This window comes from Chaetura pelagica, unplaced genomic scaffold (assembly GCF_000747805.2).
Source record: "Chaetura pelagica isolate M959 unplaced genomic scaffold, ChaPel_1.0 scaffold90, whole genome shotgun sequence".
NCBI lineage: Eukaryota > Metazoa > Chordata > Aves > Apodiformes > Apodidae > Chaetura > Chaetura pelagica.
Window position 1 is genome coordinate 5,677,964 of NW_009953496.1, and position 14,649 is coordinate 5,692,612.

Sequence of the window (14,649 nt, forward strand, 5' to 3'; positions counted from 1 at the left end):
TCTTTCCCTTTCTGAAAGGCAGAACATCTCCAGTTTTGAAAAGCAAGTAAGATTTGTATCTACAATTTTTTCCAGGTAATGTGGGATATAATTGAGAAAACCTATTTTCATACAGAAATCAACACCTTGGTTACTGTTATTGTACGTTATCCAAATCATACGAAGCCAAAACTAGTAAGAATTCCTCTTAAGCAAGCATGCTGACAGATGGCAGCAATCCGAACTGAGAATTGCACCAAAAATGCACTGCTTGGAAGTAAAAAAAACATAGTGAGGAAGTATTATGATTTGTTTTGTTACCTGAAGATCAAAACACATCCTAACCCAATGAACTCAGAACCACTTGCAGACCGAAGAGCATTTCAACTTGCACTGTGCTTTCCAAATCTTGTCATTTTGGCACCTGAAGATTTTTTCTCTGAACCACAGAAACAAGGTTGCTTATTGAAAGACGTCTAAAAAACACTGATACTTTATTTTCAGTATGAGAAGCCAGACAATTTTGCCACCCTTCTGGTAACCCTGGAGACTACTTGAACTAACTCCTGCTTTTCAAGGTTTGAGGCCTCTAGAATTGCAGCTCTCATAACCAATTTGGCTCACTTTCAGTATCTTTGAAGTTTATGTTTGAGTGCCAAAAGTCATACAGAGAATAAACAACTTTATTTTATAACAGAATTACAGAAAGCAAAATATCACTTAATACAACTTCAAGCTGCTATAAATCTAATTTGGCATTTTAACTATACACAGAGTCAACAGCAAAAAAAACCCCCAAAACAAACCCCAAACAAACAACCCCCCTGGAAGAACAAAACAAAAATAAAATCCAAAATAATTAACAAGTTTTCTCAATGTCAATCTCAAATGATGGCACTGTCTTACTACTTTAAGAAAGGAGTCCATCATACACTCTTACTCAGTATCCTAAAAACCTGCATTAACCATTAATGAAGCATCTGAAACATACAACTCCTCAATAACAGAAATGTCAGTTCTAACATGAAGACAATGAAGGTTTAATAGAAAGCAAACAGTCTATACATGTACTGAAATAATGGAAGTGTTGAAGTTTGGACACAGTAAATAAAAAAAAGCACTAAGGTTTTAAGCTGCCTAGATCATCTCTTGCTGAAAGAAGAGAAAGATACTTTGTTCTTCCTTCTTTCCTTATCTGGAATGCTGCAGACAGCAAAACGTCTGCAAAAAGTTGAGCATTGGCACCAAAGTGCAAAAAGAACACAGTGCTCAGTCAGAAGAAACAAATGGGTCTGCAGCTCCTTCTCCTCTACAGACTGCCACACCATCTCCGTTCCACAGAGTGGAGCAGCTTAGAACAGAAGGAGTTACGGAGATATCAGTATAAAATTTATCCAAAGAAATATATTTTTCAAATTTTAGGAAATGCTGTATTTTTATAAAAATCTTTGTTATGTGATACCATATATTTACCTGAATAATCCGAACAACAACAAAAAAAAAATCTGTAAATTACTCCAGTAAGAGATTTCACTTGAAATATTTGGAAAAAACTATATCTAAATTAGTAAAGATCCCCCTTCCTGCACAATTACCACCTGCTCCAGTGAACAAAGCTTTCCAGACTTCTTGTTTTTGTTCACTTTCATAATTCAGAATAAGCTTCAAAAATACAAGTATTTGTGCAAAAGAAGATCATACCCTCTAAAACTTCATTTAAAAAAAACAAACAATCTAAGATCGTTAAGAAGTGGTTATAAAAAATAAACAAGAAAGACTGTAAAGAATTATAGACCAAAGATGTTAAAATGGAGTTTGGTATTGGCATTTAAGTCTTGAACATCTGGTCATCATTGCTAGACTTGGTGAATTCGGTAGAATAGTGACGACTTGGAATGATTACAGTTCTTCATGGTCATGGTCAGTAGAATTTTTACTTCTGGAAGAAAAGGAAGGAGAAAAATTACATAAGAGTTCATAACAGATAGTATGTGAATGTCACAGCATCAGAGTCAAGAAATATTTTTTTCCATATAGGTTTTTTTGGGGGCAGGTTATTTCATAAGGAAATGTTGCAGTGACTACAGCCCTCTTCAACCATGAGGTAAACTGAAATTCCTTTTCTATCAGCGCTTCTTGCTTTAGTGTATGGTTTCCCTCCACAAAATTCTCATGATATTTTAAGTCACCTCTTGCACAGTTTGATGAAAACTTTGATCCACAATAAAAAAAAAATTAAGATTATTTGTTCAACTAATAAGCCTTCAGAGTCAGAGTGTAATATCTTTCACTTTCATTAGGGAAAACAAGTCCTCACAAACAATATTGTCACAGTCATCGGGCAGAGCCTTCAGCACCTTACAAACAACTAATCAAAACTCATGCATGACTCCATTGCCTTAACACCATAGCCTACAGCTGTTCCTGCAGCCCCACCTGCCTTTCAGTTGCTGCTGCTGGAGGGCATAGGGCTCCTGATAGTCCAAGCTGCAGACAGATACTGAAGGCACCTCAGATGGCTTGTGTTTAGGCAACCACATTTTTTCTTTAATGTTTAACTGAAAAGCATCATCAGTCAAAAAAGTCACCGGGTCTCAAATACAACAGCAGTATGGTGAAAAGTCTTATCACATGAGTTCTTTCTTACTCTCTCACAAGCATTCCAAGAGCTCAAATGCAATAGGCAAACTCAGAAAAGAACATCTGACACTCCAATATATTGCAAACACCATTCCACAATGTAGGTATTTTTCAAAAAAGAAAAAAACCATCCTCAGCAGATGGAAGAAATTCTTTGAATGTTTATGCTGAATAAAATATTTAGAAAGTAGTTAAATATTTGATGAAGGAACAGAATCAACTTTGCAGCTGGCCACAACCCCTGCTCCCAAGACCTTTAAATTCATACTGATAAATAATAAATGAAAATGCAATGGGAGGACATATTATAATAGTAAATCCCTGCAAAACAAAATAATCTGTTCTGCTGTCAGTGTATCTTTTTATCTCAGATCCTTCTATGTAAATGCTGAAAAAATGAGAAGGATAGTTTGAGCATGCATCTTTAATGTTGCTTTAATGGGACCAGTGAAATTACAAAAATCACAGGCATTACCCTTGCTACAAACTGATATCTCTGTCAAAAGTGCTGTGGATTTTTCCAAGCCCTCTGGAGCATTTATATGATGTGAGGACTCATCCACATACACCTATCTCACAATTTAGTATAGTTCCATGTCCTCTCTTGTGCTTTCAAAACAAAGCTGGAGCTTACTATATACATTTTCAGTGTCACTAAGCAACGAAGCTACAAAATAAGTCCAATTGAACATTGAAATAAAGGTAGTGAGAAAACAGATATGCGCTGTGTTCCTAATTTTGCGACTTTTCCCCAATCCTCTCTCACAAGCAATGTCCCCTTTGTTATTTCCACAGTTTATAGCATTATATAAAGTTATAATAACTACAAAAGTATTGCTGCTATAACAATACCAAAATGAATGCTAAACTAGCATTTCCAAACTTGATCCATGTTGCTTTCTTGATTTGTACACTTATGAGCAAAAATTATTCATTCTTTTTTCAAACACACAATAATCTGACTTAAACCGAAGAAATTTTCAGGGGGTAGCTCAAACTTAGCTCCAACGTGGTGTAAAACCTCCAGCTTCTCAGCAAGATCAGAGAAAAACTAGCCAAGAAAATAATTTATAAACTCAGATAATCTAAACAAACAATATAGTTCTAGCATCCAGAAGGTCCTCTGGACCACAGAAGAGATACCTGACAGTGAACTTCAGCACTTAGAAAACTCGGATATGGGAATAAAACTTATAGTAGCTTACATAAAAATTGGAATCAAGTCAGTGTCTTGTTTTTCATACATTTCTCATAGCAGGGAGGTTGGAACCTGGTAATCTTTAAGGTCCTTTCCAACCTTGACCATTCCATGATTCTGTTAGTGTCTGCTTCAACTCACCATTCTGAAACAGTGTATCTCAAAGACCCCTGCCCCCATTTTTTTCAAGCCTTTTATTACAGAATGCAACATGAAACTTATGCTAAATCTTCCTATGTTGATTATATATTTAAGCTTACCTGAAGTATATGCTTGAGGGTTTTTTCATTTTACTCTTCATCTTCCTCAGCAAGTTCAGTTTCTTTGTGCACCACAACTCTTGTGACAGCCATGTCAGGGTGCTGTTCTTTGGCTTCTTTGATTGCTTGTGCTAGGGCCTGAAAATGTTGAGTTACGTATTTCAAATACAACATCAAAAGTACATTTCTGTGGGTCCAGAGAATGTGACAGTAGGATCAGAAATGTTGGTTATAACTGTTCAGAACTCTAAATTATTGAATTTGAGGGGGGCTCAGGGGAAAATACCCCAAAACCATGACCAAAAGCCAAATAACAAAACCAAAACGAGAAGCCTAACACAAAAACAATCAATCCCTGAAAACACAAAACCCAACAAAAAATTTCCAGGATATAGCAACTCATCATGAAGTTATCCCTTAACTTTTGCAGCTCTTTCCAGGAGATAAAAAGTATTTTTACATCCAGAAGTTTTTTAACAGATCTGGCAAATAAAGGTTTAACAAGAATGTACACAGTACAAAAAAAAGTAAATGTTCCCTTCAGTTTCCAGGACAAACTCTTGAAGAGCATCCTAACAGACATTTCTTTCTCACCACAATAATCTTTTTTCTCCTTTTACTAGTTTAAAAGAAGTTTCTCTAGTTTAACTCACTGAAATGTGAATATAAAAGTATTACTCTGTTTCTTATAATCCCTTCATATTTAAAGAAATTTTATCTTCCTAAGAGATGTTCCAATATATACAGCTGGCAGTTGGACTTAATGGTGGCTGTAGATCTCTTCCAACTGAAACATTCTATTCTATTGTATACAAAGCTTTACAGTCAATCACTTAAGAGAATCTTCTGAGGAAGAACATGCAAAAGAGCACCTGGGACCTCCTATTCTTTTGCCTGATCTGCATCTTATTTCAGTGAGCCATTCTACTGTTGGAACCCAAAACAAGAAAAAAAAAGAAACCAGGAGGCATTCTGAGGCAACAGGAAGCTCACTGTTCACCTCAGTATCAACCACAACTGAAAATCCAAACAGATTAGAATAAGCAGGAAAAACATAATGCAACAAAAAGGTTTCTCTTAATTTAGAAAAGTGACAGTTTCTTGAGCCATAAGTGGTAAGTGGGAGAAAAAATAAATAACTTTGGAGAGAAATGGAAAACAACAACGCTAATCACCTTAACTATTATATAATACTGAATTTCAAGTCCTACTAAGGAACTATGTACAGAAGAACACAATATGCATTGGTACAATACTGATGTTTGCTGATTAATCCTAACAATTTTTTGTTAGTTTGCCTTTTACAATATGCAAAGTGTAATCTCTGTAGCTCAAATAAGGATTTAAAAGAAAGTGTCTGTTGAGATTTAAGAATCTATATTTATAATCAAACCATAAACAATTTTAAAAAATTAAGTCTCTAATTGGCAATTTGCAAGTAATGCAAGCATTCGTATTCTGTAACTCCAAATGAAGATACTCTTTTCCATTAATAACTCTTCTAGTGATGTAGGGAGCTAAAAGACAAAAGAGTAATCATGCAGCAGTTTGTGAGTTTAAAGAGCTCCATATCCACTGAAGAAAAAGTGGTAGAAGTTTCTTAAATCTGTTAAAAGCTGCTCTCTGCTGCTTTAAATGTTAGTGATTAAAATCTTACTCTGTACTTCCTTTTTCATAATTTCATTTTTTACTTCATTACTCACTTATCTCAAAACAAAGCTGGGACTAGAGAATTGTCTGGTATGCTGAACATATTATGAGACCTTTCCAGATGTCCAAAGCACCCTGAAAATGTGTCAAAGCAAACGAGCCATGCCTAATGCTGAACAGCCCTGTCGTTTAATTACAAGTTTCACAAAGATTAAATTAAATCCTGCTATGTTGATTAGTGTAGCTTTCATAAAGTTAGAACAGGATTCACTGCAACTTTATGTAGAAAGTAGGGGTTTCCATTTGTATTATTCCATGACTATTAATTGACTTAGTTACTAAAGTTTCTCAGATGAAAAACAATTAAAATTGTGTAATCATCACCACAAAAAAGAGATAATTGCACTTTCTTAATTATTTTCCTGTGTAGTGCTTAAATTCAGCCTTCTTAATTAGGCAGAGAAAAGTAATTTTAATCCCAGTTTCTAAGGCAGCATAAAATACTGCTTTGGTACTGATAGAGAAGAGAGGTACCTACATATGATCAACAATTACTTGTGATATGGAATTCTATAAATACAGGTCCAAAACTATTTTTAAAATTTGAGCAGTTTATGCTTTAATGCATTTCAAAGCTTTCAGTCAAAATGAGCGCTGCATTCAGATGTTGCTGACCCAACACAGTGGACTCCCATGTATCCAGATTAATATATCAAAGTAAGATTATTTAATAATGCTTTTCCTCCCAAATGCCAAAAGCAGCAGTAAACAAATTTGGTATCTCCAAACATAAGAAGCGATTCCTTTAAAAACAGTAAGAAAACCATTCAAACCACTCATATGACCTGTGATGAAAAGTTACAAATGCTGTTTTTCTTTCAGTTATATTCTAAAGAGCCCTTAACTCACAGAACATGACTGCTTAATAACTTTGAGACAATTAGCAGTCTCAGGGTCCTCTTACTCAACCTCCTTACCTTCGTCTAATATCAGAAAGCTGAAATACCATCTAGATGTCACCCCAAAAAGCACATTGTAAGTGTTTACAGCTTGCATGCTCACCTCATCATGGTCAATGTCAGCATCTCCTGTAATGACAATGCGCTTCTCAATTCTTGTTTCTGACACCCCACCTTTTACCATCTACAGATGGCACAAAAAGAGAAGAAAATATCTTGTAATTATTCCATACTGACACACAGCACTCCTTTCTGTTGCACTGAAGAAAATAGATTTCTGTGACTGAGCTACAAATAGCAGTAAATAATCTTGGTGCTAAATGACCCTTTCCTTTTTCAGTTAAACAGTAAGTCACGTTCCAGCAACTGCTAAACTTGGTAACAACCAAGCAATAGAGAATTCCTCCTGTTACTAGAGCCCAGGTTTGAACAGATCTAGATATGCAGACAAACTGGAATTCCAGCTTCTTCCACTCCATAAATCTGCCGAAAAGAAAACTCCAGGAGCCTTTCTTTGATTTCAACCCATTTGTCATGGGCCTTTTCTCAGTCTCCGAAGAATCCTATGCCATTAAATACAGAGAAGATCTGGTTTTCAGCTCTGCTGTTTATGGACTTCAGTGAGATATTTGCAACATATTTCATGTAGTTGATGGAAAAAATATTGCTTTTTAATTTCTTATCCTAATTATTAAAACATTTTAACTTTTAGAAAAATTATTACAGAAATAACATTATATGCTGCTTTTTTTTTTTTTTAAATAGTCTGTATAAGGGAAAAGAATTAACTACTACTTAAGATACACTGGACTGGAAAGAGGGTTATCAAACATTGGAACAGGCTGTCCAGGGAAGTGGTGGAGTCACCATCCCAGAAGAGATTTAAAACGTGTGTAGATGTGGTGCACAGGGACACGGTTTAGTGCTGGACTTGGCAGTGCTGGGTTAGTAGTTGGAATTAATAAGCTTAGAAGTCTTTTCCAACCAAAGCCAATCTATGATTCTAACAGCCAAGGTGATTCTGTTAAGAACACAATTAGAGTATGAAAATATTTTGGCAGGTGCCTTTATCAGTAATGAATAGTTTGGGATGTAAAATAGAAAGTTGGTTCAGAAAATTCACAGTTTCTCATATTGATGCTAAGCAGTCTGTATGAAAGAGAAGGATCTGCTGCATTACAGTAATCTCAGTAATCTTTCAGTAGAAGACAAGACTGAAGCCATTTCATTTAATCATTACTTCCAAAAAGCAGCATTATTTAACATCTGAACTTGCCAAATAAATCTCAGTAGTTTATTTCCCTCCTCTAGCTGTGTGGTAGGACAATCTATTGAATAAAGATTTTTTTCCTAACATGGTGATGGCTTAATGATTTCAAAAGGCAGCAGGAGTGCTGACTAGTCTGTATGAAAAAATATACATATTTTAAATTCTGGGCTTTTTTTTTCATGTGAGTTCTATCTGAAAACTTTCTATCATCCTTTTGCTGTCATTCTTTGAACACAACTTTCTATCTTCAGAAAATTTCAACCTTAAGAATATATACATTGAATATATATCCAGTAAGCAGTGATTTTTTATTCCGTTATGTGATGATGTGAAAATTCTTGTCCCGGGGAAAAAAAACCCAAACTCACACCTTATGTTTCCCTCTTCCCTTTTGCCTCACCCTAAACAATGCTTTCTGTAATTTCCTTGGAAAATTATTTAAAGACTTCAAAGACAAGAGTTCAAAATGGTATTGCTATGGCATGCCTAAGATTTGATATTTACATAAATTGATCATAATTATCATCATAATCACACTTTCATAATTCTAACATACACAAGACTGAAACAGATGTAATGTCCTGTTAACACTCAGTTTTCCTTTCCTTTTCAAGCATGGAATGCACAGCACCTAACTCAGCTCCAAAATATGGTTGCAAAGTAATCTGGTGGTGTGATCTGCTTTTAAATATGCTCTAAACCCAGCAACACAACAATCATCAATACTAAGGCTGAAAAAACATTATTTCAGTTCATCCTTATAATGATGCCATTAGCAGGGTTCCTGTGGACCTCAGACAAATCAGTTACATTAGAGAGATTCTGCCAGGCATCAGTGAGTGATGAGAGGACTGAAACTTTAAAAAATTAGGTACATACTCATTTGTCAAACACAGAAATAAGACTTCCACAAAATACTAAACAGCTACCCTTCCCTGTCCTGTTCCCAGATATTCCTGCTTATTCATTAGGATCTCTCTGTTCAAAATCTGTGTACAGAAAAAAATTAACTCTCACACATGCCTGGAATGAACTCAATCTATTTCAAGTCAGCTTTCTTCAATAAATTAGCAGGTATATGAGAAACTTCATGAGACTTTATTTTGAGGGTCTGTGGAGTTTTTAAGTTCAGAGACATATTATTACGTTTTACCTTTGTGATATGTGTAGTTGTAGTAGTAGAAATTGACTCCGATGTAATTGTCTGTGCACTTAGCAGCGTGCCAGCATCACCACCAGGACTGCCATCAAACTATAAGGAAAAAAAAACAGTACTTTTGTATTTTGACACCTAAAAGCTTCATTTACACAGGAGAAAAGGCTGGTTTTCTTACTAAACCCACTTTTTAGATCAGCTAGAACTGAAACCTAAACAGAAAACATGAAACTTTAACAAGTCATGTAAGACTGTCATTACACTTCACCCTTGTGGAATGTTTATGATCAAAGTTACAAGTTCCTTCCAGAAGCAATGAGATATTTTAATCAATTTTCAAAAACTAAATCTGATTTATACATTTGCAAACAGCAACTAAGTCCTTTTTTAGAAAAACTCCCAACACATAGAACTTCAGAAGTAACGATGCTTTGTCTACACACACTTCACTTACCTAATGAATCGCCAAAGTGCAATTAGTTGTTAGAAAAAGTACAGGTTTTTGAAAAGCATTTTTTTGACATTTTGATCTACAAGTAACTCGAATAAAAAACAGCTTGTAAACAATACAATAACCTAGCCACCATACCTGTGGAGATTCATATGTGATAGTTTTCATTTCTGTTTGAACAATTGGAACTTCTTTAGTGGAGATTTCAGTTCTCTGTGTGGCATCTGAAATGGTTACCATCTCTGTTTTCACTACTGGAGGCTGTGGTGCAAGAAATAACCCATCAATTGAAAAGACAGAAGAAGGTTTGTAAAGTGGACCAAGCAAATACAGCCAAGAACTCAAGAAAAACGCAATAGTTAGATAAATATTCATCTGTTTTCCCAAGCAAAAAGCATGCAATAAATAAGCAAAGTGAAATGAAGACTAATACACCAGCCCAATATCTACACAATATAGAAAAATTTAAGCTCCTAATAACCTTGTCAAAATTCTGTGTTCCAGCCACCAGAACATATCACAGAGGACAACTGCTAAAATATAGATATAGATATATAAAAGCTTAGTTTGCATAAAGAAGCTCATAGCTAACTCAGATGGACAAGCTGCATATTAGAATTAATCTGGGGAAATACCTATCGTCACTCAGTCAAATTGCCAATAAAGACTAGAAATTCCAGAAACTTATTAACTGCATCTAGACATGCACATGAAGGGGAATGCCAGGGAAAAAAAAAAAAAGGAAAGAAAACCAAGTCACTAACAAAAGTCTTTCTTTCCCTCACACACACTTGCACACATAGCAGCTCTTTTTCCCTTCCTCCAGACCAGCTATGTTTTTTGGGAGTGTGGGTGCCTGCAACTTCTAAAGGTCTTATAAACTAATTCTTTCATATCACTAATCAGACCACCTGTGTATGCAAAAGACAACAAAAAAAAAGGGTAAATTGTTTGGACTTAAGTGCAAAGAAAAAAATAAATTGCCACCATTATAAGAACAAGCAGGTACATAACTAAAAAAAAGCCACCCAATTGTTGAAAAACTCAGCAGAAGATTATGTCAACTTTACAGAGGTTAATCCTTGTGTTTAATTTTTTCCCCTGTTTCTTTACAAAGTCTGCCCAGTAGTGAACCCTTCAACCTTGCTTGGCTTAAAATAACTGATTGGGACTGTAACCCATGCATGCCTCTCTAAATACCTACTGCACTAGAAGACTTCATAGTAAGACTGTAGTATGTGCCTCATCACTTTACAATGCAGTGCTTTCACCTATGCAATGTCTAGCCATACTTATTCTAGTCTATACATTTATAACATTTTTTAAAAAGGGAAAAAAAAAGTGCAACAAAAGCAGTGAGTAACAAGTGGGGGAGGGGGGGAAGGAACAAAAAATTGTGAAGAGTGTTTTCTAATTTCAATTGGCAATAGTTTTCCAATCACAATTACATGTCATGGACGTCAAAAACAATTGACAAATAGACAAGACAAGACTTAAAACATTCGGAAACATGTACATAATATACTTTATGTATGTGGATATAAAATTAAGGGGAGATAAAAAGGAGATGTCACTCTTCAGAGGGTTTGCCTTACTGGTGATTCTCACTCAGGTCTAGCAAAAAGTCAGAAACCATAATTGAAGGAGACAGAATTTCACTGCTCATCAATGGTTTCCCCTTCCAAATGATCTGAAACTTGTTGGATGCCTGAAGTGCTGGAGGAATAGGAGAAGAAGAAAGGCAGGTATATTTTCACCCCAAGAAATACATCTGCTTAATGTAGTTGTCAAACTGCTCTACCATTTACCTCAGAACAACAAATTATTTCTGGAGCAACATCAATGTCAACATGAGACACATCTCCATTGAGTTTGAGCTGTTCTTCCTCTTTTTCTTCACCTAAATCCTGCTTAATTTCCTCTGACAAATTCTTCTCTTCTGTAGCTATGGTAACTACATTTTTCTGGAGTAAATCTTCAGCTTTAACTTGTGTGTGCTCAACTGGTACATTTAGTTTACTGCCTTCTGGTGTAGCTTCCACAGGTTGTCTTTTTTCTTCACATTCTTCCCTTTTCACATCTTCCTCTTCTTCCTGTTCTTCCCTGATGACTTCCTCAATGGCCCTATGATGCGGCTGGTATTCTCCCACCTCTTCATCCTCACTCTCACTACTACTGCTGCTGCTGCTGCTATCTGATGGCAATGATGAAGAGTCCTTTTTTGATGGGTAATCCACCTTACATGTTTCCCCAGCATCAGTGGCAACTTGCATTTTCCCTTTGTTGGTTTCGTCTATGACTAGTGTTTCTTCTATCCCAAACTCTGCCTGCTTCTTCTCCTCCACTATGTCCAGAGTCTCATGTGAACTCTGCACAAAAAACATGGATGAGGAAAAACAAAAGTAGAGTATATGAATAAATTAAAATGATGGAAACAAAATTAGCTGATGGCAGTTCATGTCATGTAGAAGACAAAAGATGATTGTGATGGTTAACTGAAAAAGGAAGGAAAGAAAGAATGAAGATGGATTGGAAAAATTAGAGCCAAATTTAACTACGGAAAAAGCAGCAGAACCTTATCAGCACCGCTGACTCCAGTACAAGGCCCTTCTGCTCTGGCAGCATGTCTCTGTGAAATAAAAAGCAATCAGAGGACAAAAATCAGTGCATAACCCTTTTCAACAGTGTAACATCCTCCATGCAAGCTTCAAGAACATATATACATGATTCTAGACAAATACTGTGCAGTCACTGCAAGACTCACATAGAACTGTGCTCCCCTCCCTCCACTTCGCTGTTACATTCAAAAGCAGGTAAGAATTATGGACATTATTAATTGGCATAAGAATTTAATTATGTAAGACTGAAAATAAAAGCATGAATGCACTGGCCAGTCATGTTACTGAGGCAGTTATTTCTCTCAGTTAAATAAAAAAAATAAGAATAAATAATATTAAGGGAAAGTAAACAAACAAACACAACTATTTAGTGTTCTACTATCAGTTTATCAGAACACAAAATTAAAAAAAAAATAGTATTGTAACATTATATTAGCTGTTCATCTTTTGTCTGTTATTTCATGAAACTTAAAGAGGTAACAAAAAGAAACCAATTAGGGTTGTATGTTGTCAAAACAGCAATATATGATTACCAAGATGGTCTCATTAGGATTCAGCTTGCAGCAAAAATGAAGAGATTAAAGCAGTTAGATTAGCATTTGTTCCGTAACAAAATGATCTGTGATGGATATCCCAGAAAGCCCACTGTAAATTATGTATTAGGTAGTTTTTTGATCTAACAGATTTTTAGTGAATGGTTTGCAGCCAAATTCAAGCTCAAAGGGTAAGAATACAAAAATTAACACATCATCTGTGACTTAATCCTAGCTTTTATTGCTGTTCACCAAGCAAAACACCTACAAAGTGTAAGCCAGGACTCCTGGTGAAGCTTAAACACCAATCAATGCCTCTTGAGCGAAGCAAGAAGAGAACCAGGCGCTCCAGCGGGATTTTTCTCCCCTCTAAGACAAGCGACCAGCTCACCGGCTCTGGCACACCAGCAGCACGCTGCCTGCCAGCTCCCCGGCATCGCACCCACCTCCCTGTGAGACAGACAGGGCGTGCGTGTGTGGGGTGTGTGTGTTTGGGTGTGCGTGGGGTGTGTTTGGGGGAAGCACCTGTGGGGGCGGCGCGGTGCCCGCGGTGTCCTCCCCCGCAGCGCCCTCTGCTGGCCCCGGGCTGGCGCTGGCGCCAAAGGCCGCCTTGCTAAATAAAATGGACGTTATCTCCTCTTCTAGGCTCTAGACGAGGCGGGAAAGGGAAAGGACAGAGTTAAACAGTGACGGACGGAGCGGCAGCGACCTACAAAGAAAAGGCTGGGCAAGAGAGAGAGGTGAGGAAGAGGAGGAGTCTGCGGGGAGAGCGCTGCAGGAAGGCACGGCCCCTCAGGTGGCGTGGGACCAGGCGTGGCGTGGTGACAGGGCCAAACAGCTTGCACACACCGCACGGCACCGCACAGCCCGCACACACTGCACGGCACAGCCCGCACACACCACGCCGCCTGAGCACACCGCACAGCAACGCACAAAAAAACACACCGCACGGCACAGCCCGCACACACCACACCGCACCGCACAGCCCGCACACACCGCACAGCCTGCACACACCGCACGGCACAGCCCGCACACACCGCACGGCACAGCCTGCTGACACCACGGCACAGCCAGTCACCACACAGCCTGCTGACACCGCACAGCACAGCCATTCCCTTAACGCTGCATCTCTCCACCACGCACAAAACACGACAGAAAGGAAAAGACATTAACATTTCCACGGATTTTCCAAACAGGACAGTTTACTTAAGTCAGTAATGAAGTGTTCACTATTGGGACGTTTCCCTTTTAAAATTCAATTTTAACATCATCTAATGCCTAATGGGCTTAGAGAATCAGGGTACAGCGTCAAATACATTTGCTTTCAACAATACATACCCACAATGCTGTAAGAAAAGAATTTCTTCATAGTATATGCTATATATATGTTTTCCAAATGCTTAAATAACCTAAGCAAACTCATTTCTATTAAATCAGCTATTTTCAAAACATATTTCTCATTCTAGTGGGAAAACTAACTTTATTCAAAAATATGTAAAAGTCTGGTCTGTAAATCTATATGGTAAAACCAATATTTAAAATGAATGTGGGTAAAAGCCTCTAAAAAGGCTACATTTCTTTATTCCTATATTCCTTCCATGAACTCTTGAATTTAGTTACACGTAATAATAGGTAAAGAGCCAGTAAGATAACAAACACCTAACATGGACAGAACACACATTCTGACAACATTCAGTGAGATACATTTCTGTCTTAGAAAAAGGTACCACAGAGAATCAGGGCAGAAGCAGAGGCCAGGGAAAGCCAAGGTGCCATGCAGAAGCTGCAGCCCACACAGACTCGCTGTGTGAGCAGCCACGTGGAATCTGAATTGACATTGAGTCACATCATGCTACTGTGCATACACTACAACACATATGGCATGCAGAAAAACAGAGAAGGAAAAGAAAAAGAGCCCCTTTATTTTTTTTCCCT

General features: G+C 37.2%; 1 protein-coding gene across 1 annotated transcript in view; it reads right to left on the minus strand.

The window, feature by feature from the left end:
* Nucleotides 1-644: 644 nt before the first annotated feature.
* The window catches only part of EPB41L2 (erythrocyte membrane protein band 4.1-like 2), a 59,507-nt gene continuing 45,502 nt past the window's right edge, over nucleotides 645-14,649 (minus strand). The window contains exons 14-19 of the mRNA XM_009999123.1: nucleotides 11,372-11,932; nucleotides 9,702-9,824; nucleotides 9,110-9,208; nucleotides 6,790-6,870; nucleotides 4,078-4,215; nucleotides 645-1,918 (exon numbers count right to left, since the gene is read on the minus strand). Coding sequence (XP_009997425.1) covers nucleotides 4,108-4,215; nucleotides 6,790-6,870; nucleotides 9,110-9,208; nucleotides 9,702-9,824; nucleotides 11,372-11,932 — 972 coding nt within the window. The 3' untranslated portion in view covers nucleotides 645-1,918; nucleotides 4,078-4,107. The remainder of the gene's footprint in view (nucleotides 1,919-4,077; nucleotides 4,216-6,789; nucleotides 6,871-9,109; nucleotides 9,209-9,701; nucleotides 9,825-11,371; nucleotides 11,933-14,649) is intronic.